The 27733-nt window shown below is 36.0% G+C and overlaps 1 protein-coding gene across 5 annotated transcripts in view; it reads right to left on the bottom strand.

Annotated features, from left to right (window-relative positions):
* The window catches only part of LOC118264962 (uncharacterized), an 80657-nt gene that overhangs the window by 26527 nt on the left and 26397 nt on the right, over positions 1-27733 (bottom strand). For 4 of the 5 annotated variants that reach the window (XM_035577634.2, XM_050706070.1, XM_050706069.1 and 1 more), the window contains exons 2-3: positions 19664-20038; positions 6273-6437 (exon numbers count right to left, since the gene is read on the bottom strand). In XM_035577634.2, coding sequence (XP_035433527.2) covers positions 6273-6437; positions 19664-20038 — 540 coding nt within the window. The remainder of the gene's footprint in view (positions 1-6272; positions 6438-19663; positions 20039-27733) is intronic. The other variant, XM_050706072.1, reaches the window with a different exon arrangement.

The following is a 27733-nucleotide window of genomic DNA, read 5'->3' as shown; positions in this document are numbered from 1 at the left end:
ACCGTTATTATGTACTTGTACGCAAAACCTTTACATTGGGTTTCGTTCGCGAAACCGGTTTTTTTAAACCGGTATTTGGAACAGTATTTTCATAAAGGTTTTTCGGATTAACCGGTTTAGAGCAATAAAAACCGGTTAATACGACGCACAAAAGAAACGCCGCGCGCTGTTCAGCTTATTTCAATAATAATATTTCAATGCGTGTACCGACATGCCCCTCGTCGAATAAACCGGTTAATTTAGGTTAAAATAAAGTTCTTTAATGTTCACGTTCTTAAGAAAAGTTCGGAGGAAAACCGATATAAACCGGTATTAACCGGTATTTTTTAAACCGGTTCCGAGCCTTGCTTAACTGTATTCTACACTTAAATACACCATCAAACCAGTGCGAACAAGTCACGAAAATATGACTCATAAAATAGAACGCATTATAAAATAGACAATTATATTTTTTAAGTGCCGCCATAGTAAAATCTGTAGGGAGAAAAAAGTTAGTCGATTCTATAAAAGGACGGTGGACGGTGGCTAGAGTAGCTGTTACAAAACAACAGCACTGACCACTCAGTGTTCTCGAGTTGGCGCCATTAATTACAACCACTCGATGTTTAATCAAGAAACTGTAAGCGAACAAGTTTCCTTCGTCGTAAAAAGAGAAAATCTTAACAATGCGAAACGAACAAAAAGTAAAAAGAAATCCTGTTCCTGCAGTTTGTGCACAGAGCACGGACCGGACAGAAAGAAAATTTGAAAATAATCTCGGCGAACAAAAGGGAGGGCGAATTAAGTCTATGCAAATAGAACTTGCGTCACGAACGATTGGCTATTGGGCCGTGCTGACCGGAGGGATAGCGAGTGCTATTGAAAGTAAGCGAACAATTCAATTACATTCGATTTCGTTGAGGCTGAGCTTTACCGCAGCATTTTTCTATTTGGTCGCGACGCTGCAAATGATACGAGCTAGCGGCGGCCAGGGGAGCTCTATACCGTGCATACAAATTGAACACGTAAATGAGATAACACCCTGTTTACATGAAGGTGGGACCGTGTTACAATAAAACCAGGTAATGGGAATTCTTGATACGGCAAATTGTTTTCGTAACGGAAAATGTTTTGAGAACATTTCCTATGTCGGGCTATGTTGGCTGTTGTTTTAAATATCTAATGTTGAAGACGGTTTCCGTATTCCTGCGTAAACGGTGCGACCTTTGATGTTGTAACATGATAGGATTGAAACTCTGTCGCGGTACTAGCAGTAGTATTAAGTTACTGTACTACAATTACAATAATCACAATGGATATGTGTGTCCTATGTCCACGTACCTATATTGTATATTCTGTTATTCGAGTATCTAATTAAGCCGCGTCGTAGTCATGTTACTTTGCTAATCTAGACTAATTATAAACGTGTACCGATCGTTTAAGCGCATCGAGAGGATCAAGTTAATTAAAAACCGCCGTCGCTAATGGATTCGTCCCACATTTTCGAGCAATATCCTGTTAATACAACATCGGACATTTCGATGTTATTCCATTTTGTTGATATTGCCAATATTCTCCTGGGAAATTGAATTACTGGGGTGTGGACTAGTCGATTTCTTTGTTTATATCGAGAGTGCTAACTTGTTCTCAATTGTGTCGTATCTTCTTAGTTCTGGATAAATCCTCAGCTTGATTTAGATCTAATAAGTAGTGTTTTGTTGAGACAGCATTATGTAGCTTTTGATAGTTTTTCTTTTCTGTAGTCCCATTTTTTATTAGGAAACATTATGTGCACGACACCAGCTCGTATTAAAGCACACTTGATTCTCGTTCCATGAGTGGAAACTGCGCTTAAAATATTCGCAGTTAACTTATAATATAAGAAAAAACGTGTGAAATTAAATTCTGTTTTCCAGTAGCTTTGCTGGCGCAGAATTAATATCGGCTTCAAAAAAAGCCTTAAACGGTGTTCAAAGCCACAGCAAAAATTCGCACTTTATTTTTCACAGGATTAGCATACGTATGAACTTGCAAAGTGGTTCGGAATTTTATTTTAGTGAAGGTATTTAGAGAATTTGTTGCAGACAAGAAAGAAATTCGATCAACATTCTGTTGTTGTGTTTCGCTCGTTTTACGGTTTTCATAACTGGAATATTCAGCATATTTGCATCGTTGTTTTAGAGCTGTCGATTCTAAACCGCTTATATTTGAAACCATTTTCTAATGCATATCTGAGATTGTTATCTGATATTTCAGTGGGTTTTACATGAGAAAATGTGTTTGTAAGAAGGAAGTCATTATTCAAACAAAATTACCAAGGACACAGCTATCATCATGTAACAGAATAATTAAAGATTAATCGGTACAGGTATTATTGTTAATCAAGATTCCATGCTTGTTCAGCGCGCGTTAACCTTTCAACCCCGTAACCCGTGACCATATACTTAGTTACACAATACACTTACATCACGTGCCTAAACTACCGAACTATTGTAACAGACCAACAAAATACTAGTATCATGAACACGACAACACAATTAACAATTTACACCAGTCAATATGTCCGTGTCATTTAACAAATAATTGTCGTTCGCAATTACTCGCAACATCGATGTCGTAATGTTATGTCATTATTGATAGGTGAATTTAAAATGGCCGCCGCTAATGAATTGACGTTTGTTTTAAACTGTCAATATGACGATTTTAAATGGATGACCGTTATTGCTTTGGTGGTTTGGTCACTCGTTAATGACTTTAATCGTGCTTTTAATTATCTCAGTTGTGTGATATTTTAATTGAAGTTTATTTCTCTTTAGTGGACTGCGGTGTATGCAATCATTTAATTTCAGATTGACTAATAAATAGTTATTTATTGGTGATTCGTTGTTCAGTAGTTTGCACTTTTTTAGACCATCCCGCTGCAACTCCTGTAGACCAAGTTCTACAGTAGACACAACCATGAAAACACCGGAATGACTGAAGTCCAGCGCGTCTCAGGGAAATTAATGACCGTCTAAGATTCCGCAACGAAATAAATCACAAGATATTATTAGAGAAGAAGAAAAAAACTATAGTTTACACTTCCCTCGGTGAAATTAATGCAGGAGACAGAATGGCTTAAGACTTAAGGCACAAAAGGACTACACAACTGGGAGAACCACAGTCGCCATGTACCACGGAAATTTGACTTAATTCTAGTAGAATACACTTACTAAATTTTAATGACGGTTGAATTTTAGGATTTTCCCAGCTTCGATTTTCAAAAAATCTGTGCATATCCTGCATTCTCCGTTTTAGACAACGATGAAAGTTACTGTATTTTATGTCGACTTCAGTCTTTCACATTATCAACAAGAGATAAACTGATCTTCACGAGTTTCTCTCTAAAGTAAATCCACGTGTACAAGATACCCATCGATATCAAGCCGAGTTATAATTAGCCATCCATTAATTTGGCTCTGATTAGTTTTCGATTGTGAAACAAAGCTATTAGTTTACCGCCAGCTTATTGTAACATGTCGGGTTTGGGATAGGTAAATTGAGATCGACCTGTTTGCTTTGACATACCTTCTATTAATTAATCTTATTGTGGACTTATTTTAATTTGGACCTATTGAAATAACTAAATGCTTTGTTTTTTATTGTGAAAAATATATTAATACAAAAAATATCTCTGCTTGTTATTATAATTACTTTTTATATAAAGTTTTGACAGTTATTTTTATTGAACATATATGGAGTATATTACTGAAAATCAGCCATATACACTGACCATTACGTCAATGGCTGGCTGATTTTAGAAAAGTAAACTGATTGGCAATCAAGCCAATTTTTACGTTTCTTTCGCTTAAAAGTTAGGAATAGTGAGGTAAACAACACGAAACCAATTACTCACAAGTTGTTCTCGAACTTGTTCAGGACGAATTCGGAAGGATTTCGCTCTGATAAGGGACAAAGACGAGATTTCGGACGAAATTAAAATTTCGAAAAAACTTTGTCGATATTGAATTCGGGTTTGTCTTACTTACTCGGAAATATTTCGTGGTATGGTTCACTGAAAGTTTGTCCATAAGTGGAGTTAGATTATAATAAATGAATAAACTGCAATATACCTAAATCTAAGAACAATTTAAACATACTTTCTTTATTCTTCATTCCGACCTTATATACGAACAATGAATATACGAACACGTAACTCACAATATTCCTAAACTACCAAAATGATAGGCTATATAATAAATGACTGCAAACGACATCGCAGCTCCTTTTTCGTATCTTCCGATCTCTACATCAATAATTCTCACAGGGATCCTGTAGCTGGACCGAGCTCTTCCGAATCCCACCCTTACACTTTCAAATACACATTTATATTCACCGCTTACAACCTTTATATCCTAACATTCAATATATAAAAGCCAATATTTTAGGCCTCAACCCCAGAAGAAGATGTAAGTACCTATTTTTTACAACTTTCTTCCTTCTATAAAACATATTTATGTTTATATTATACCTGTTAAAGGTACCCAAGTATGGGAAAACACGGTAATCTCCAGTTCCCGCCCACACCCATGAGAAAATGGGTAATAAAGTAAATGTAATGTTTACAAAGCGTCTATTCTGAGAAAGAAATTAATAGGCATCTATCGATCACTATCCCACGACTTCCAAGAGCCAAGAAAATGTATAAGTATGGTGTGCAGTGCACTAGAAACCGAACGACTTATTGCTGTAATACGTATATAATGTATAGATACAGATAAAGCTGTATTCTGCCAAAGAGCAGATGAAACCGCAGCGCTTGTATGAACGTGACCCACTGAGGCAGAAACCGAATGCGCGTCTGGGGAAACACTTACGCTACCCAGATGGATTGCACTGGATCTTTAAGTTAAATTCTTCTATTCTTTGCAGCTATTGGTAAACTTCTTTACAGAAATTCTTTGTTTGTTTATATTTAGATAGTTTGTAAAATGAGTTATTAAATAAAGTAAGTAACTTTTATAGTTAAAGTCAATAGAGCAACAAACATAACCTCGTTAGGTAAACAGAAATCAGTAAAATAAGCCCAATACGAAGCAAATTGGTCATAACATATTCATAGTGTCATGTACAGCTTTAATTTATTACCGATCTACGATTGGATTGGTTTTGTTTGATAAATGACATATAGAACAATATGTCATGTTACGCCAATGACAGTGGATAAATCACAAATCCAATATGGCGGATATCAATCAGTTCTTACTTTGATAGAAATAAACGATTAGTTGATCTTGATATCTGTATGATTAAATACATAGAGTTATCAAAGACTTTGTGGATCTGAATCAAGATAAGTTTCATCTTGATCTATTCCCAAGTGGGTCGTAAGATGTGACAAGGGTTATATTGGATGGCTAGGAAACAGCTCACACGTTTGAAGATAAAAAAGAGACAAATCAGAATGTTAGATAACAGAGACGTCAAAATGCGACATTTGATTGTACTGATGAAGAATCCTTTCAAACAATTCTTTTGATGTATTATTTTCTCATTCAATAACCCTTATCGGTAGAAACGTCACTCGTTACTTCACAACTACCTAGTTTAATCAACACTCTACGGTTCATATACTCCAAGCAAATAACCGCACAAACCGCGTCGTTTTGCGTTAAAAGTGGTGTTTTCTGTATTCGACCAGCACAATATGCGTGCTCAAATAGCAACGACCTCTCGCGTGTGTCAAAGGCAAACACTCGAGCTGCTTTGAATGGTGTTGCTAAGGTGCTTACTCCGGCCAAGTTATATTAATCCTTAGGGCAAAAGCCTTGGAAATGTGACTCCTGATATACGTAAAACCGTGTTGAGGAAAAAAGTTTTGTTGACATTTTTATTTTCGTTGCTCTGTTCTGAATTTAGAGCGTGAATGATTCGCCAGCGGCTTAATTAACGAATGACTGATTAACGCATACTGCATAGTGATCATCTATTCGTTAATTTTGCTCGCTAAATGTGGATCGACGTATGAACATGGCATTGTTTGAATTAATTAATGCTTGTTATCAAGTTATTGTAGGCTAAATTTGTAGCGGTGTTTTGCAATTGTGTTTATAATAATGTTGTTAAACCGTTAAAGAGCTTAATCATAATTATAACAATTTTGTACCTAAATATATCAATGAACTATATCTGATACAAAACTTTAATCGTATCTAAACTTAAAGTAGGAACATTAGGAAGGAAACTACCGCTGTCTCATCGTTCGTGTTCGTGTGCAAAAAGTAATGGATTAAAGCCAGTGTTATAAATCTTACCATCATTGATGAATGGGTAGATAGACCGCAGCTCCGCTTCGTAAGCCTCCAGAGATATCGCTGGTGCTATCGGAGGAACGTAATCATCTTCTGGAGAACGTTCCGAACCGTAACCCTGGTCGAAGCCAGGGTCTTGGAGCTTCCAAACTGGTTCAGCGTCAGAACCTGAGAAGGAAAATGATGGTTAGATATTTGTTAGTAAATGGTTGGTGACTAGATATAAAGTGTTAAGAATGAATTACTTATACTAGTGGTCGCCTAGTGGCCGAAATTCGACCATATATGATTTAATTTACAATACCACTTAACGTACGTTGAAGGATAATTTTTATATAACTCAAACTCTTTTATAAAACTCTTTTCATATGAGACGTGAGAATATCATCGCAATATCTGTCGATTTTGACGTTTTGTCAAATACGATCACTCGATCAGATACTATGCATGTGTGTGTAATGTTTTATTTATTGATTTAATGTACTATATAAGCATTATTTTTGAAAAATATTAGCGTTCTGTACTTCTTCTACACATAAACTATAAGTGTACCAAATTTCATGCTCCTACGTCCGCGCAATTATCGTAAAAAGTGGTCCAAAGTTTTTGCATCACGTATTGATATATAGATGTAACCGAAAAAAACTGATTTCATTGAATAAGTATTTTGTCGTATCGAATATAATACAAAGCTAACAATAATGTCGATACTGAAGTTCAACTTGTTCTGTGGGAGCGATGAAGCAGAATTGCACCAAGTGAATGGAATCGTATAGCAGATACGACGTCTAGTAGTTACAAGTCAAATCGATTGAACTCGAAAGCATATCCTTACAACTTCTGAGCGCGCTACTCAAGTCCGTCCGTACGTTCAATCAATTGAAACTATTTGAATTTAGCAACAACTACATTCGTAAAAGCGGTTTTCATAGTTCAATATTCCAGAAACGTAGAGTTGACCGTACATCTATTATGTATAGTTCCCTCGTGAAAACCAAAGATACCATTTTAATATTCCAAGAAAATCACGAACCCATTGATATTTATCCCTGGAGCATTTTACAGCTTATGGTGAACGTATTATAAATACATATTACATGTAATGTATGTACGCGACTCTTGGGAATATCTTTTGGCAAACAGTAAGAATTTGTAGGTACGACCTTTGTTCGTAATCTATGCGAAACGAATCTTTATCACGATGAAATAAGGTTTAATTTTACATTTACTTCTATTTGCGGATACCCGAACACAAAGTAGCAATGTTTCATGTAATATGTAAAGAAATTCTAATAATTTTCTTTTGTTTTCCCGAATGTTGATTGGCATTTATTTTATCGGGTTTTAATAGCAAGTAATGTGGGTTATCCTTTGTTTTCGGGACATTCGATTGTTGTTTCCCTTTTGTGTTGTCGGTTGGTTAGGTAAACCGGTCGCCCGTATTTTGTAGCGAATTAAGTGTCCTAGCGCATGACTATCAACAAAATCCGATCAATATTTCCAGAATGACTATTTGTATACTAGAGCATTTATTTAAATAGATACGGGAACGAGGCTTCGTATGAAAATAAGGTACGGATGTTTAGTTTGAAGCATATTCTTACGTGGAAATGTATTATGTATGAAGGCACGGCGAGTAAAATATCGCTTTGCGTGCTTTGGATTAGTTAGGCGGCTCTGAATATGGCGGGGTACGTTTGATTTATGTGATACACCCCATAGGAACCTAGTCACTACTAAATCTAGCCAGTTATTTAACTGTATATTAATTTTCTATGGCCAATGGTCATTTGTCAGAGAAATGCCAGTATCTACAGTAATCACGTGAAATGTGGTGTTCATGGGAATCGAATCGGTTTTATCTATGGACGTATCAGACATGCGATTTTGTCATTACATGGTGAGTTTTCGTATTGTGTTTTTCTGTAGTTCATTGAATCAGTACCTAATAATGCACACCCTTGTGTTTGCCACAAAATATGATATTGGAATTATGTTCAGTGTACCGCAAACCCAAACTGAATCTAAAGGATTCAGCCATACTTTACCCTCTTACAAGGTATTTTCTATGTTAATAAGACCATTATCATATTTATATGTATTTGGTAGTTTCTATGCAGTGTTTCCTAAACAAACTATTGTTGTGGTTGTACCGTAACTTTCATGATATCGATTCTAGTGTGGGTTCAAGGTCACTACTGCAGCATTCAAATACGCAGTTCTTAACCTTGCGCATAGGAAATGTATGCATTTTATTGATAAATTAGTTTTATCTGCATTTTTGTGGGGGTAAAAAGTGCACTATCACCCAAATTGGCCCATACCTTGTCTTTATACCAAATTTGATCAAAATCAATTTAATTGTTTCAGCGTGATTGAAAAGTATTGTAAATATGATTTTGGTTGACGCAACGTGACAAAACGAAAATAAACATAAATGCCAGTAGAGATCGTTTTAAGAGAAAAATATCCTAAAATATTTATCAGGTACGAAACTGTTACGATTTAGTACAACGACATAAATAATGTTTTTTTCATTATTGTACGAGTTTTCTGTTAAAATACGTCCACTTGCTCTCCCAGCGATACAAAACCCCTTTGTAGCCTTTGATGACGCCCACGACTAAAAAATAACACATTGGTATTATCTATTTTTAGGCGTCCATAGCCAAAGGGTTAAAGGGCTCTAAGCCTACACGTTTTCCTATTCACTTAAAAGGTATGTGTACAAATGTATTTGTTGAAAATAAAATTAAAGTCTGGGAATGGAAAATTTTACAACACGCTGTATTCGAGTATTTAATTCGTAACGATAAAGGCACAAAGTATGTTTCTTCTGATGATTTATACCATGGTTATATACTTGCCTCGATGTATATCTGTTCTAGACTTATGTGCGATTAGTGGTCAGTATTTAATTTGCAGTAAGGGTTGTTGAAAAATGAACACTTACTCAATGAAGCTAAAAAGTGTTCATTTGTCAAATGTGCATCTGGCATCTGTTTATTATACAGGGTTAAAGGGTAAGTCGACCTAAATCCTTTAAGACGTGATAGTTTACATTATTTCTGACTGATTTGACCATGGGACCCCATATCCCAAACTTAACCGTTTTCAAATTATCGGCATTTTAACTTTTTTGATAAAACTTCCCATTTTTTTGGCTATTTCTCCCTTGTTTTGTCTTTGATGGCTAAATTTTGTTTTGTTTTTGCTTTTTTGTGTAGTAGATTAGTTGCTTTATTATTTAGAAAACTAAAACTGTAAATAACTGTACCAACTGAGTCGTAGCAGACGATCGAATGTTAAAAAAAGTAAATAAATTTGTGATAAGCTGTTTTTCTTTGTAAGATATTTAAAAAAAAGTCTATGACAACTGTTCTGCAAATGTGCGTTAAAATATCTACAATTTTTCAGCTTTCTGATAAGGTATAACATGATAGGGAATAATTTGAATTCTTTGCCAAAACATCGATGAAGTACTACAAGGTAGTAATAAGAATATCGATATTTAAGCTTCAAATTTAACTTGAGTCAGATAACAAAATAAAACAAACTGGTTCACTTCACTTCAGAAGGAGTGTCAGGGAGTGGCTTTTTTTTTGAGTGGAGAAAATCATCCAATGTCTTCTCCCACCTTGGGCGAGGCGAGAGGGAGTGTCAGACTCTTACTGACTAAAAACCACCCTGTTCCTTCTCCTGCTTTTCGAGCCGGAGCCCCGGTAAACCCGCTAGGTAGTCCGCAGCTCCGGATCAGGCATCAGCCCTACTGGGCCCCATCTGTGGTGGTCTGATGGCTCTTTGAGGCGCACACATAAAAATCCATAGGGGTCAGGTCTGAACTTCTAGCTGGCCACGGTACAGGTCCGCCTGTCCCGATCCACTTATTGGGATAATTAGTGTCCAGTGCGGGCCTGCGGACGGCGAGCAAGGGTAGCTCACCGCCCGAACAGAACCAGACCCGTGCGTGCGACGCGTAGCGTTCCGCGCGCGCCTCAAAGAGCCATCAGACCACCACAGATGGAGCCCAGTAGGGCTGATGCCTGATCCGGAGCTGTGGACTACTTAGCGGGTTTACCGGGGCTTCGGCTTGAAAAGTAGAAGGAACAGGGTGGTTTTTAGTGAGTAAGAATCTGACACGCGTCGCAAGGTGGGAGAAGTCATTGGATGATTTTCTCCACTCAAAAAAAAGCCACTTGACACTCCTTCTGAAGTGAAGTGAATCAGTTTGTTTTATTTTGTTATCTGACTCAAGTTTTTGAAGCTTAAATATCGATATTCGTATTACTACCTTGTAGTACTTCATCGATGTTTTGGCAAAGTTCAAATTATTCCCATCATGTTATAATCAGAAAGCTGAGAATTGTAGATATTTTAACCACATTTGCAGAACAGTTGTCATAGACTTTTTTTTAAATATCTTACAAAGGCAACTTATCACAAATTTATTTACTTTTTTAACATTCGATCGTCTGCTACGACTCAGTTTACAGTTATTTACAGTTTTAGTTTTCTAAATAATAAAGCAACTAATCTACTACACAAAAAAGCAAAAACAAAACAAAAATTAGCCACCAAAGACAAAACAAGGGAAAATAGCCAAAAAAATGGGAAATTTTATCAAAAAAGTTAAAATGCCGATAATTTGAAAACGGTTAAGTTTGGGATATGGGGTCCCATGGTCAAATCAGTCAGGAATAATGTAAACTATCACGTTTAAAGGATTTAGGTCGACTTATTTAACCCTGTAGATCAGTCTATACTTACTAAATTAAACTGTGTTTGAAAATATATTGTAATCACCTTAAAGATACAAGAAAAATACTCTATGAATACCTAGATACTGTATGTGAAGAGATCTATAGTCAAATAAATCAAAGAAATGGACTGAAAAAGCCACAACCCACAAAGAGGTTCGAGCGAAAATTTTCAAATTTGTTTCAGTAACGGCCGCAGTGCCCAGTGAGCCTAGTGGGGTAAAAATAGGTAGCAACGAGCTCAAAATGGAGGGGACAAAAGCACGCAACGTGTGGACATAGGCTTTTGTTAGTGAACCAATTGCTTTGTTGGTTTTAGTGTACGAGTGCTAGTGTTCTAGTGTTAGGCTCTATTTCTCCGTCATGGTCGAATTTTCAAGGATTTACTGACCAAAAGTATAGGCTACCTATTCCAAATTTTAAAAGAACTAAGGAAAATGTGTTTTAGATGTCTATGAATATGTATTTCACACATTCACTTCATTATTGAGTGACATGTAATGAGACATTGTGATATACCCCACAACTGAATCACTGTTACCAAAATACAAGCTTATAGCTTAGTTTGGAAAGCAGTATCAGTACCATTCGTAATTCACACGCGTCCATGTAGGTACCTAATTGCCGCATTTTTGGGACAATAAACAATTTTTACTATGTTATCACGTAGCTTTTCAGATAGAATAAGCTAAATTTTGTACTAATTTTGGTTAATTAACAATTTCAATAGAAACAGGCTACTTCTAACTAAAATAATGGCTGACCTCCCAAGGCTAAGTTTACAGTTATGAATCTAGAGTTCTATTCAGTTTCAGGACACAAGTTCGGTAATGTAAACACTGCTGTAAACCGTCGGTGAATAGTCAGCAGACCGAGTAATGCTCATGCATAATCATGATATTAATTATTTACGAATTCCTACTGAAGCTCTGCACTATCCTTTTCACTAATTAAATCTGCGTCAGCATCATCTTCTATATTTATTTTATAATAATTTGATTAAAAATTCACGGATGACTCACTCAACATGTTAGCATAAAATGTCATTTTATTATGAGTTATCAGTGAATTTTCACAGGAGCATTTTTACAGAGCGATGTATGTCATAATATTTTAAAACTTAAAGTAAGCGTAAGTACAAAATACCATGATGTATTTGCTACTAATAAACTACTATTGATAAAATAACTGAGTACCAAGTACGTAATTCAATATATTTTCCTAAATTTCATCGGAAGAGCTAAGACAGTGAAAAAATACGGAACTTTATTGAGTGTGCAATGAACGTTTGACCTCTATAGATCAGGCGTGATCGACGTCTGATGGACATTTCTCGGAAATAGCTAACCTAATTCAATCTAGCTCCAAATGTCACTAACGTCGATTTCTACCTGATTCACTTGTCTTATAATTAATTGTATTCTATTTACGTAAAAATGGCCGCCTAAAGGAAACATGTTTTCGGAAAAAGGTTCCCGAAGAACGTCCCTTTACTCACGATGTTTACAGAATCTTTTTTGTTTGTTTACGGAAGAAAGAAATGCGCAAGTTCAAAGGTCCAAAACAACAAAATTTGGCTTATCGTAACGGCGCCGCTTTCGACGTGATTTATTGTGTTTACACCTGCACCTTATTGGTTCCTATTATGGGCACCCACACAGCAACTACTGGTGATTGGCGCCTGTTTTGATCCGGAACGCTTCACGAGTTGCTATTGGTTTTTATTGAGTACTGAGTGCGTTAGCTTCTTGTTCCGATTTATGATTAATCGTTGCTATTTATATCATAGATAAAGCCACACTTGAATTTAGAAGTGGTTCTTCCATATTTAATGGTTTAATTCGTTCTGTGTGATGTTTTAATACGGGGTTCTATGTATAGAAATATTATACACATACACTCTATTTTCATTCAACAAGGGAATAAACTAAACTGTTGCTAGTTGGTATGAAAAGAGTGTTTAGATTGTTATAACCGAATACGTTAAATCATAAATGAATCATAATCAAACTCCAACCGCTAGGCGCCCACTAGTCCAAACAATTCACTCACTAAAGTTGTTGAACTTGTTGAACCAGTAATTCGTTTATCCTTGTAATGGTAAGCATTCAGCAATTAAGTTCAGCCATTACTCAGAGCCCTGACAGATAGCCAAACTGGCGTCTACAGAGAAAGTCAAAATAAATTACCTCCAACTAATAATGAAGAAATGGGACCTAGGCCTGTATCGAGGGAACTTATCTAATTAGAACAATGAGGAATATTATTCCGGACCAGTTTTGTTTAACATTTAACTGGTAACGGGTATACAAACAAGAGAAGTTGGGAAGTTATATTCAATAGCGGGAGAATAAAGGCTCGGTCCCAAATCTCGGGACGTGATAAGAGTGACAACAATCGTGTCGCCTCGGTGTCTGGCTTTGAGCTAGGCAAAATGTCCGAAATAATTGCCGAAGCGCAGACGTATCGTGGGCGTATTTGTCTTAACTGATATCTTTTTAGAAATAGAATTGTAATTTATGGTTCTGATTGAAATTAGGTTTTCATTTATTTTTTATGTTCTTTTCTTATCAGAATGCGATTGATTTATTCATAAAGTTGATCTAAAGCTCGTTTCAGCAAAGATTATGGAAACTTAGTTTTAAAAAAGTTTTCCGTCAACTTGATTTCAATATATTCATCCTTCCTTCGGTGTCCCAAGAAAATTTAGTTAGAAGATTAATTCAAGTCTTGTCGCATGACGTAAAAGGCGAGTCAGGGGCGTAGCTTTGAAAGGCTCAGATTAAAGTGCTCAAAGGTAGTGAAAAGGCGCGCCACCTTCCCTTCGTACGTAAGAAAAACAATTTTCTTTTGAACACAAGTTTTGTCAACTAAAATTATATTACGGCAAGTTTTGCTTGCTGCCGAAACTATCCGTGTTGTTCCAATGTTTTACGGGAACAAAGTGCAAGTAAGCCGGATTTGAGGTGAAAATTGGGTAGTAACTGCCATAGGAATTGGTTTTGATCGTGGAGGCTTTTTCTTTAAGAAATGATACTGAGTTTGTGTTTTAGTCATAGGGTTTTGGTTAACCTCATATTCAGTTTATTCTTCTTAACAACTTTTTATTTACCACAACTTGTTGTTTGTCACCAATCGGAAATAGAAAATCAATTGAGTTTCTTGCTTCAGCAAAAGTAATATTGAATTTCTAATACATGAAGCGGTCAGACACCACAGTGTTGGTAACTCGCCGTCGAACTATGCCTTCCGAGACAAAAACAAAAGAGGTTTTATTGAAACTAAAACTCACATAAACACAGCACACAGTTCGAATGTGAGCTACAAAATTGAACTGCATGTTGTGTGAACAATGCAACAAAGATTCAGTAGAATTGTTGAGTTTACTATTCCATAGAACCGCTCTAGGACATAATATACGGTTTCAAAGAACCCCTACTCAGCTGTTCACCCCTACCGCAATACACGCATTTCAAAACATAATAATGTAGCTACAATAATAAACAACGAAGGCATTACGAAGGGAAATATTATGACATCAGCTGAAAATATAACCTACCATTAACGCGTATTTCTCCAGTGTACGCATATAGACACGAACCGCTAATGACGTATTTAATGTGGGTCAATTAATCATTCTCGATGGGAAACATATAGAGCAGGGCCTTGTTTGGTAACTGTTTAAGTAAGCTGTTACTCCAAGGGTTGGCCTCAGGTGCGCCTGATCCACGGGATAATGTATTCGACACCCCTGTAAGAGATTCTCAACATTTTTCCAGTCTCCACTATGGATAACTCGATAACTTTACCTTCCAATGACTGATGGAATATTTATACAAATCTCTCGTTCACCTTTCCTATACTTATCTCTATCATTTTCTTATTCACGTACGTTTTCCTATTATACGTAATTTTGTTATATTCCTTATTGTCAATGACTGCAATGAACGTGAAAACAATGTTTCACTTATCTTACTTTGGTTGCAAATAAGAATAACATCTGTTTAAGTACAAAGTCCGTTTAAAATATTATGGTAACAAACCATTCGTTTACCATTTTTCATGGACCTTTTGTTCAAGAATGTTTTAACTTTCCACAGACATATCAATCATGTTTAAGTTCCAGTACCGTCTTCCGTTTAGCATATTAATCTCATTTTTATACTTCATGTCAAGGTGAAACTTCTAAAAGTTTTAACAATACTGTAGCCATTAGCCATATATCAACGTCGAGCGAAGAGTCTGATTCGGACGCGGGCAAATTGGGATTAATAACGGTCTTAGTACGAAAGAATTCCCCCCACATTTTCTTTTACTGATTAGGTGGCAAGACAAATCGGTTCGGATAGTGCGAAAACACGGAATGTTTTCAACTTGCCTTTTGTTTTTGAAGGGTAGTTGGACCAGGGTTAGCGCTCAAATGATTTATAGGCACCAGCAATTACGCAGTCCGGAAACAAATACGACCAATTAGTTGTCAGTCGTTCTGAGAAGGAAGAGAAGTTATTGCGAAAATTAATTTTGGAACGGACAAAAGAAATCGAGGTCGCAGAGGAAAAATTTGATCTTTTTTGTACAAGAAAAATATTTGAATAATTCCACGCATATCTTATCAGTAATTAATCAGATAACATTGAAGCAGTTGCGGCTTGTACCTGGTTTACAAGGCGATGCTATCTCGGCCTATTCAATACTTTGGTTTATGTAGTCGGGTCGACAATACATTCATACTTTATTGGTCTGGCATACATATCGCGGTATCGAGCCTAAGATCGTGGCTTTAATTTGTTGTTTAAAGCCTCTACACTGTTATCTTCTCTTAAAAAAATAAGCTCTGATTTCGTACTACAATCTTCCTAAAGAATAATTCTTATCACTCAATTGAAATTATATTGCATTAAATAAACATTAAAACCGGTGTAACATTTTTGCCACATCACTAAACTATCAAAATATGAATAGTGGACACGTCATGGAAGTAATGTATTAGAATTATCGCTGGTTTTTGGAGGCACGCGATCGGCCACCCCTTCCCTACCGCCCTTGACCCGTACTTATTCGGAGCAATGACGTCAGCGAGTTTGGCCAAACCCTGCGCCACATAACAGAAATATTTGCGCAGAAGAAACACTGCACGGTTATTTAATCTTCGCAATTTACATGACAATTGAATGTATTAATCGGATTACCGTTTGAAGATAGTAGTGATAAAACGTTAATTACTTTTTAAGAACTAATTTCAGATTTAAATAAAGAATATTGAGGATAGTAAAAAAAATAAACTAAAGCATGTGTATTTTAATGGATATGCTATAAAACACTATTGGATGAATATTTATGATATAATACTATATCATTCTTACAGTGTTTTTATCTTTAATTCGGTACATAGAGAAATAAAGTTTCTCTGCAAATATTATCTCTCCGCTCGTAGTTTCCGCATTGTCCTCCATTCTCATGGACTTTCTGCGTTCTTGGCTGTCATGTGCTGAGAACATATCACTGCGTCTGTACCAAACTGCAGTGTTAAATGTGAATTTATTGTAATTATGGCTGCAGCGTTTATCTGACGTCTGCTAGAACGAACCGTTCAGCCCGACCTTAATGCAGGAGCTAACATCTGTCCAGAAGACGTTTTAATTTCATTAGAACAACTGAGGTTGAAGTAATGTGATATTTATACTTAGATTTTGGTTATAGAATTATTTTATTGAGATTTTGGGGATAAATGTTTTGAAGAACAGATAGTTCATACCTGACACAGTTATGATTAAAGACGAACGAAAAAACAATTACTATCTGATTTTTAAACAAATTTATTTCGGAATTTAGTTTACTTGTTACAAAATGACTAAATGAACTTAAACATCTATCAAGTCTGAATGACCAGTTAGATCCAAATTGCTCACATTTCGCAACGTTGTTACCGCCATCGTTTCTTACTACCTTATAACCGATGATCGATGGGCCTCACACCACTGTCCCTTAGGCGTTTTTATCCTGATCCTAATCGCTACCTACGGCCCGGATCCCGGCTATCTAGATTTCAAATAGCATAAAAATTTAAGTGAAAAGCCGTTCCACTTACTCCATATTTTCAAACCAGATAATCTGCAGATGAGCTGCCAAGATTTTGAAGAAGTTTTTTGTTCTCCTTTCAGAAATGTTCGGATATTTTAAATGTAACTTAATAACCTTCTTTGGCCTTGTTTTGAAAGCTTAAAATTGTAATTTTCAAAATAAACTTACTACTCGTTGGTCGAGTGGTAGTAAGAACGACTGTTGGACTAGGGGTCTCGGGTACGATTCCCGGAGTCGGACAAAGTATTGCAGGGCTTTTTTCGATATTTCGATAATTTTGCACGGAGTCTGGTAATGTGTCCGGTATATGTCAATAGGCTCACTCCCTATTACATGAGACTTACAGTATAAAATGTGAAAAGTGGGTGTACATTGTATAGAGGCATAATGTACACCTCTGCCTACCCCTTCGGGGATAAAAGGCGTGACGATAGAAAACATCTGTCAAATTTACGTTATGTAGTCCATTGCTTCAAACCGCTCCTTTTCAAAGGAAGTTTAAAATATCATAACAAAAGCTCTTTCAAAGTGTACAGAATAAGACGTACTCGTAGTTTCCGCGTTTATTGTTACAACAGTTAATTGGTACTGTTAGCGTAGATTATGAGGTAACTAACAACTCATCTAATGAGTTTGTTTTGTCAGTAAACTGTTTGCTGGTAACTTTGATTCCACTACTCCGTGTAAGGAACCGTCGGTTCTTCTATTTGTGTACTTGCTTAACAGATTTGAACTTTGTATGGGTAATTAGCGGATTTTGTATGAGAGTTTTTGGTTTTTAAATAAGGAAGGTTATGGTTGTTTGAAATTGAAAGTTGATGATCACTCTTTAAGGGTGCTTTTCCATCAGAGATTTGCTAAGTAGCCATGCTACGAAGATGTAATAGCTATACTGTGAAGGTTTTTACTGATATTAAGCTATATGGGAGGAAGATGCGCAGTTCGAGTATGCGATTTATCAATAGTAGGGAAGTCGTCATAGCACGCATCTATAGCACGCCTCCATAGCACGCATCTTTCCATATAAAAAACATATCTTAGCTGGGTCCGTTTCCACCAGTGCTATACTATGTGTACCACTGAATATGATTGGTGGAAGGCAAACGCATCCACATCTCCGGTAGAAAAAATAGTAAAATTTGTTGTTGTTCTTTAGCGCCGTACTTTAGATGATTTCAATAAAGACGGATGCACATACGTCAGTCTAACAGAATGTGAACGAACGTGCACAATACCATATACTTCTCTAGACTAACAGTGAAATAAGACATCAATAATGGTCATAATCAGTTGTTATACTTCTCATTATACTTTACAATAACTAATTATGGTAACAGATATTGAATAATAGAACAGTTTCAATTGTTAAATAACTCATCAAACAAAATAAATACGAGTACCTATAAGATAGCCTCGATAGTGCAAATCTTCGTTTTAAAGTTATTACTACGAGAACGCTGCTAGTAATCGACCACATTAATTCTGAACCCTCTTTGCACGATAAAAAGTTGTAAGAACCATACGATATAGCGAGCTGAATACATATCTGACTGGATATAGATGTTATTTTGTAGGAAAAATTATTTATGTTTCGAGTGCCGAAAGACGTGAGCGGAATTTCAAGTATTGCTTTATAGATTTACTATCGATTCGAAGATACTCTTTGAGAGCAAAGAGGAATTCTAAACAAGATAAGGAAGCTAGAAATGTTAGGGATTGTGGACTTACAATTGGTTCGGCAAAGCAAGATGTTTGAAGAAAATAGTCAGAATTTTATTGATATCTAATTGCACGTTGGAATCAAAAGATAATACAATTTTTGAAGCAAATGAAACAAATAATCAAAATACCAACATTAAGAAACAGAGCGTAAATAAAATACGTAGCTATTTGAATTTTTGTTACCCTTTACAAAAAGGTTTCTTTTTCAAAATGGCGTTGAGATATGTAATTCGACGTAGAATTGCTCAGATCCGAACGGAGGGCTAAAGGGTACAGAAATGATTTCCTTTTGTTAACGGCTACAAAGATTAAGTTCTTTTTATTAAAATCATTTCCAGTAGAATGGTTCAGCTTTATTTTCTGAATGAAAGTAGGTTCAAGGGAGCGACTAATAAAAGGGTAGGCATACATAATACAATTGCGGAATCCCAATGTTGGAATAGGTCCAAAAATTGTTACAAGAACTTTAAACGTCTAGAAATACCCGGTTTAAGTACAGTGATTCTCCGGCTGAGCCGTGACGCTCTCGAATCGGATACGTAAGACTACAATTTGTTTTATTCATGCTTTTAATAAAATTAAGTTAAATTCTTTATTTTGTTTGTGAATAGAGATGGAATGAGAATGTAAATTGCAATTCGATCTTATACTTTCTTAATTACGTAATCAAAAAACTAAACCTTCAAAATTTCATAATATATTATACTATGTTTAGAATTTAGAGGAAAAGAAAACTAGTTAAAAAAACGTAAGCAGTATTTCCAAATAAACTGTACACACAGCAATACACAGCCAGTAGAACACGTTACGTAACAGCATTAACATTTCACTCACCGGACTTGCTAACTCTGTACCGCAGACCGCGTCCGCCCTTCGGATGGCAGCGGTTATAGGTCCCGAACTCCCCGTAATTGTTGTTCACCCTGCTGTAGTCCGCCAAATGCCGGTTGCCGTCTAGGTGGTTTGGCAGGGACCGATTCCAGCCCATAACATCGCCCACCACAGAGCCGCACACTGACGATTCTGTTTGAGACTTAGTGTCGCCATTGCAGAGGTCGCCGCTGGAGCGAGCTCGCCGCCCTTTCAGACCTTTGGCGGAGTGCTGGCTGATGTTCGAGCCCATAGCGTGGCGGGACCTCACGGGGGCCCCGCCGCCCGCATCTCGCCAATCTTCCTTCTCAACGCTATTCTTTCTGCAGTTGTTCTCACCTGCAAAGAAAAAGAAATCATTCCGTTAGTATAATAATATTTAGACGATGAAAGTGGTATAGAAGATAACTGTTTTATACCAAATACAAAGTTCTCAATATTTTTTGTATCGCCATTGCGGAAAGCACACAAAGAAGAAATACTGTTTCCGAAGTATTCTTTCCACGAATAGGTTTTAATTTATTTACTCAATGCGAGTGAAAATAAGGCACAGCTAGGCGGGATTCAAAGAAATATAGAAAAATCTAGACCAATCTAACTGGAGCAGTATTTTCAGTTCAGGAAAATGTTTTCGTCGCTGATTTATCTCAACCATTGAGAGGAAGCAAATCTTTTGGATGAAACCTCAACGCGAAAACACAACAGTTTGTTGAATATTCATTTAATACGAGTACGTACACTTATTTTGGATAACCTTTTGAAGTACACCTTCACACGACGTTGCCACACACATATTTTACACAGTCGAAATAATTTGTCTCATGTTATTAATTGCTTTCAACCTCTATTTTATTACATGAAACGGATATACTTTTCTATAAATATAATTTCTATTGCCTTCTAGCTATACGACTATGTAGGTTATATGTTTGAAACGTACCTGGAGTTGGTACAAACACATACTTCAATTAAATTTCGCAGCAAACTGAGAGCAAATTTCGGGAACACGTCGGGAGTTTTAACAGTTGCTTGGAGTCGCGAAATTTCGCGTCTAACTAATTATTCAAATTCATGGCAGCGACGCATTTGCGAGTATTTGTCGATATCTGCAATATTTATCAATTGAATGATTCGATAACAGAAAGTGACATTAAAGGGTATTATGAAGATATTAGAAGAGTTCGCAGAATTTGTGGATTTGTTAATAGGTAGGCGCAAGGTCAGTATTTCCATATTTTTTTGTTTATTCACCTATAAATCTACTAGTATCCTTCTCTTTATAAAATTATTTGAATCAAATTGTAGTTAGTTTACTCTCCGTTCGATTTTCTGTTTTCAACTTGTAGTTGGCAAAACTAGTAATTGTATTCTACTTTTTTTGCAGAACGGAAGATAAATATCAATGTTGTAGGTGTTGTAATGTCTAGGAAACAATTAAGGCTTGAATTTGCAAATTTAGATAAGCAGTGCACGCAATATGACTAAACACATTTCCTGATTCATACCTCTATAGTTGTTTAAAGCAGAAAGTCATTTGTATTGGTTCCAGTAATTAAAAAAATATAGTAGATGCTTAGACGAGTTATATTTTTTAATTATAGCAATGAAGAATAATATTACGTAGTTCTGTGTTATGGTCAGTTGTTAGTGATTCAGTTCCATAATAAGAGTTCACGTATTCATAATGGAAATTATGCATCATGCATGTATGTATATGCACATAATATCGGCATCTCATTATAATGATGTGCGAGTTTACATTTCTCGATTCTCACGCCGATTTTAATTACATTACGACTGCATTTATTAATTGCGCGTATCGTATTTTTTCTTAATCAGAGATAGCACTAATTGCTAGGTATAAACAGATAGGCATATTTTATTGTATAATAGACCTTATCAAGGCGGTTTCCGAATTAAAAATAATTATTTATAATGGTCTACGGTTTTCAAAGGCCATTGCAAAATCATTATATCATTGTCATTCACAACGGTAGATTGAATAATTTTAATCTTAATAAAATCATAAGATTGTTCAAGAAACTCGGCGCGAGAAAGGGTTGAGTTTCGTACCGAACTAAATTTCCAAAATTCATTTCCTCGCGGCGGTCTGGTAATTTCCATAATTGCTGGAAATATTTCGCCAGTTCACCGAAAATATCGGGAATATTTAATGAGATGCGGTGGCCTGTGTCGTACCTACTTCCGAAGATTTAATGAATCTTTCACCCGCTTGGCGCGAGTTCATTAAGAGCTGCCGCCACAAATGCCAGCGCTCATGTACACACTATGTGTTGCGTATAAAATATGAATAACGAAGCGGAACGATTCGTTCGAGCTTAGCCTTTGAACTAAATGCGCCGCTCTCTAGTATTTGTGGCTTTATACGCTTAGCTGGAACTACAAACACGGTATGTAATATCAAGTACATGTTCGATATGGCTCTATCTGTACATTTCCAGAATATTTTGGTATTTGATGGCGGTGTTAGGTGATGAAATCGGAACAAACCGTTTCCGCTCTGTTTGGTCCACACTGGGCACGCTTTGAGTGTTTCGAAGTCGCTTAAAAGCTTAGTCTCTAGTATAGGGATTTAAGCGTCATTACCTCGTTAGTTCTGTCACTAAAAGGGTAAGCGGGAAGGTTTTAGAGTTGGTAAGCAGCTTTCTGTCAGCGGCAACACGATGGTAGTTCCAGACACGGGATGCATTACACGCACATTCGTCACATCGGATTTAACCGTGGAAGAAACCGTAAGAACAGTAATGTTATATTTTCTGCCGCTGGCTGTAATTGGTATCTAAATTATTGTGCACAGTCTTACCTATAATGGTTAAGCATAGTAGAACTGCTTTAGAGTGAAAATTTAAATTTCAGATATGTTTCATAAATCTTCTATATTCTCGCTAAGGCTAGTTTATCGGCGAAATTCTAAGTTATTCTTAGTTTAACCTTCTGGCTATAAAAGTCAATAAATTGTAAACTATTGCCAAGACGTTACTAGAATACTATTCTTATAGGTCAATTCCTTGAATAGTATTCCAAAATTAGGTTACCAACTGAAATATGACAAGTCGGAAAATGACAAACTATATATAATATCCGGCAGCGGACGTGGCTCAGCCTAGGCTGAACGGTAAGCCTAGATAAATGGCTGCGTCCAGCCGATATTTGGTACCTATTCATTTGATGCCAACTCATCAGTTATTTACTCGCACCAAACTACCATTACGAATTTCAACGATATTAGTTCATTTCGTATTGGATATTTGTATATTTTAGCTCAATTTATATAATGAGTATCATGTAGGCTATTTACGTGTTTACTTTTCATTTAACGAACATAAACTATCTCATATTAAAAATAGAAAAATTATGTTTGTTTGCAAGTTTACTGTTTTCCACTATTGAGTATTACTATTACGAAAGGTATAATTTATTGATCACTTCTGACTTTGAATACCATTGATCGGAATAGGTAGTCCTGATTAGGCTAAACTTTGAAGAACAGAGAAAAGAAACGAAGACTTCCTTAGTACTATATTTTTTCCCAAACATCCCGTTGATCACACTTCAATAATATTTAAAAAAACAATAAGTATTTCATATCCTGCCAAGCAAAAAAGAGCAATGACAAAACAAGAAAAGGTTCACTATGCAGTCTCACGTACTACATTAAACAATGTCAATATAATGCAACAAAAACACACACAATACGACTTCCGTTTCCAAGTCGATCTTCCTCTTGTTTGATGCTAAACAAATGGGACAGACACACGGGACGCCATTGTTGCGACGAACAAAAACTTCCACCAACTTACCTGTAGATGTACAAACAGAGTACATTACGTGGGTCCCAGTTTATGTTGAACTTATCGTTCTATGAATATTTTCGTCGGTTCCATTTTCTTGCTAACAAAAATAGTTTTCAATCACGGCATTCGTTTTTTAAAACTCACCGTTGCATTTTTTAAAACCTTTTTTTTATGACGGGATACCTTCAAAATGCGCCTAGCTTTTTGGGGATAAAAGACTAGGGAGGGTGGGACTTTTATCTCACAAAAACCACCCGAGTCCTCTTGGTAGACCTGTTCCGGAGCTTCCACGGTGCATCCCAAAGTGCATTTTCAAAAACCTTTTCAGTTAATTTCTATGGAAATGATATTCTACTTACACGTTTGTAGCTAACCGACAAATTCTAGGAATATGCAACTTTATATTTCTCGTAACGAGTAACCATTCGATAAAATGGAATCAAGAACGAACGAAACATAACCTCAAAGTACGACATAAGGTAATTGCTTCCATAATTACTTTTATTGGTTGGAATTGGCGAGTGAAACAAGTCAAGCATTCAAAGAACCACTGTTTATCTTGATTAATAGTCCGGTTAAAATATTTTTATTTAAAGACACTGAGGTCTCGGGTCCCTGAGCAGGGGACGTCAGTGATTGAGTAATGATGCGCGACAGTGACCTTTTTGTCTCATGCAACTGTAACGTCCTTGCTATTGTTTAAACAATGGTTTGTTTCGACTTTAGATGTGTTTGTAACGGTATTGTGACTGATTGACCTGATTCGCTACAAAAACTATTCCCAGCCTATACTGCTTTAGTGTGATATACTTCAAAGCATTTGGTTCAAAGATCAAAAATTGTTACTTACGACTTAATTTTAGAAATTAGCGTGTAGTGATGTGAACTTGATTTGTGTTTTAATCTCATGAAAGTAAAAGGTTTGTTTATTACAACAGACAATGGGTAAAAGTGCAGCAAAGTTCACACAGTTACCAAAGGTTAATACGATGTCGAAATAATTAAAAAGTTGAATTAAAAAAAAAACGTGGCTAATTAAGAGTTTTTGGAGCTTTTACTTTTTAAAGATACGTTTTGAGGCGGTTGTTATGAGCGCGGGGTAGCAAGCGGTACCTACTTTTGGGGATTTATTTAACTGTCTCTGGAAGTGGGGCCCGGATTTGGGCCGCAATGAAATCTCGCGCAGACAATTAAGAATCGTCACAATGAGACGGCAGACTGCGACGCTCAGCCTTCGTCTTTATGTTTCACTAACGTTACCGTTGTTTCTAGCTGTTGTTAAGACTGTTTAGATCTGCTACGGAATTGTTATGAATAGAATACAAATCTGTATTGTTATGAAGGTTTAAATTGCTTGAATTTCGCCCATTGATACGGATTTTTGTTACAAATTGTAATAATTTGAATGTCATGTTCTTTTTTTGTAAAGTATTTAGTACTAAATATTTAAGATAGTTATACCGTTGCTATTTTGGCGTACTTCAGCTATTTTACTTTTATTTCATCAATCACGTTTTCTGTGAAACAGTAATATCCGAAAAGTTCAAGACCATTTACGACCAAACATAAAAATCTTAGAAGGTAATGATATTAGATACCTACTCGATACGGTATAGAGGTACTCAGCAAGATGACCTATCTTCGTCAAGAATCTAATTCAACTTCACTCGTTCAATAAGTATAAAAGTAAATCCAGAATGAACGTAATAGGAATGAACGAAATATCTAAAGTGACGGACTCATCCAATGGAGCGGGATTAGAGACCTACTTATACCAATTTGGGACACATTGGTTAGTATTCGGAGACGCAATCAAATTGAATAAGTACTTTAATTTCCGACCTTAGAGAATGTTCCTTTGAAAGGCGAGTTCATATTAATGACAGACATAAAATGACGCTTTAACGGGGTTTTAAAATGTTGTATGATTTGTTTCTGCTCGAAATTGATTTTAATTTTCTTCCTCGTAATATTTCTTGGAACATTATTTTTGATGTCGGAGTGGAATAATTTTACCATAAAATAAATTGAGACCGCCATTTCGTTATTAATCTCGTTTAATGAGAAATATTCGTATTGCTTCTTCTTTCTAAAAGTCAAAGCTCAATTTATATCTCACGGTCATAGTAAGTTTTATTACCGTCTTGCAATTTACATACAAATAAAAAATAACTATATGAGCGAACTGCATAACTAGCACTTTTACATAACTTGGCTACCTAGCGAGTCCACGTACCAAACATGTTTACAGCTTCGGGGCAAAATGGTAGATAAAATCTTGTGTAGGATAGAACAAGTCGAGTTACTGGCTGCACAACATTTAGTCGAGTAAGCATATTTTGCGAATAATCGAAAATCGATATGCTTCTCGTTGTAGTATCGACTATCGTAAAAGACAGAGCCTGGTCCTAATGTTACACTATTACTGAGGGACGGTAAAGTATATTTTTTCTGTGATAATGATCGTTTTAGTTAACTCGAATGTTCTGGAAGGGATAAAGATGGAATACGCAACTGGCAGTAAACGTTCTGATTCGTTATTCGATTGAATAAGGATGTGAACATCGGATGTGTATTCGGAACGAAGTTTTTCAAACATTTAGTACAGAAATTGCATTTGTTTAGGACAGAAATGTGTTTCCACAAAAAGCTATTGCTTGTATAAATACAAAGACATTTCTAGTAACAGAGTGCGTGGCAGCACTGCTATAAAAACGACACCAAGGTTTATAAAAATAATGTATTCGTCTGCCCTCTACTACTACCTACTTCACAGTCGCCAGAAAGTTCGTGCGGGAAGGGTATAAATGAGACTACTTACGTCATTTTGTCTAGTCTAGGGACAATTTTGAAAGTGTTGTTTTAATGTGCCTATTTTATGAGGAGGTTAAGGTTGGTCGTAAATGTGTCATAAATCTTTCTATATAGCTTTTTCCGAAATATCTTGATATTTAGAGAGTTATTCATTATGATTATCATTATCATCAGCTTCTACTGTTAAACGCAGGCCTTCCCAAATTCAAATCAGGTCATTGAATTCGATCTTCGTATTCAACCGCTTAAACCACTGATAGATAGGTTTAGCTTGTTCTACTTTTTGAATTACCTACCTACCAATTATTTATAAAGGTAACATTTGCAAAGTTTTGAGGTCATAAAATCTGACATATGCATATACAGGCCGTTTTTTACTCTTGTAACTGGCCGCACAAGCAATAAAGTGAGTAAAAGCGCGCTTTTTGCCATGTAAAATTTATGTTGTATGCATGTAACATACCCCGTAACTGCCAATTCTTTATTTCGCTTTTATTAGGTCATTCTGTAACGAACTATTTAAAGGAATCGATTGTAACTTGGAGTTGTGTCATAATAAAACTTTGGAATTTAAACTGGTGTGATGATGGGATTGTAAGGTGACTGATGGAACATTGAACATTATTTTCTCTTGCTGAAATATACAGAATGATTAAAAGCATGTGTTTTGTTTTTTGACTACCAATTTATTATATCTTTTGAGAGTGTTCAAATTAGTTTATTTTCTTTGCTTATAACAGTGTACTGTTTTGATACATATTTTCCTCAAGATTATACTGGTAGTTAGTTACCTACATATTAGTTACTAGATAAGTCTTTCTAGCAACACAGTTATGTACCTATATAAGTAATTTCATAGTACCAAAGGTACGTCAAGTATCACTTCGCTTTCCTATATTGATGACTCAAATGTAGTGACGCTTTAACAATAGTTGTGAGAATTCTGCCACATGTATGAGGGCATTGTGTAATAATATTATATCGGAGATGGTGAGAAGTATCATGTATTGTGTCGGATATCTGTTGACGCATATAACTTGCAGTTTTTTTTATACATATGACTATAAATAGGTAGTGATTGATTGGTGGATATCGAGTGTTTTCCCATGTCTGGAAAAGATCCATGGAGTCTTTCAGTTTTTCAATAATTCTCATAGTACTCTTCTAGTGTTGCGGGTGTCCATGGGCGGCGCTAATTGCTTTTCGGCGGGTGATCCGTTTGCTCGTTTGCATAAAAAAGGTTCTTAGTTCAGAATTTTAGGGACAATCTCTTAATACATAAGATTTGTAATTATTATAATATTTCAAGAAATGGGCCTTACATTATACTGTCTACCTACTCCTTCGGGGATCCGAATGCAAACTACAAAGCATTGAAAGCGAAAGAAAGTAAGCATAAAAGTTT

The sequence above is a fragment of the Spodoptera frugiperda genome, chromosome 28 (genome assembly GCF_023101765.2).
Source record: "Spodoptera frugiperda isolate SF20-4 chromosome 28, AGI-APGP_CSIRO_Sfru_2.0, whole genome shotgun sequence".
Lineage (NCBI taxonomy): Eukaryota > Metazoa > Arthropoda > Insecta > Lepidoptera > Noctuidae > Spodoptera > Spodoptera frugiperda.
Note: the sequence above shows the minus strand (reverse complement) of the source record. Positions and strands in the feature narration are given on the sequence as shown.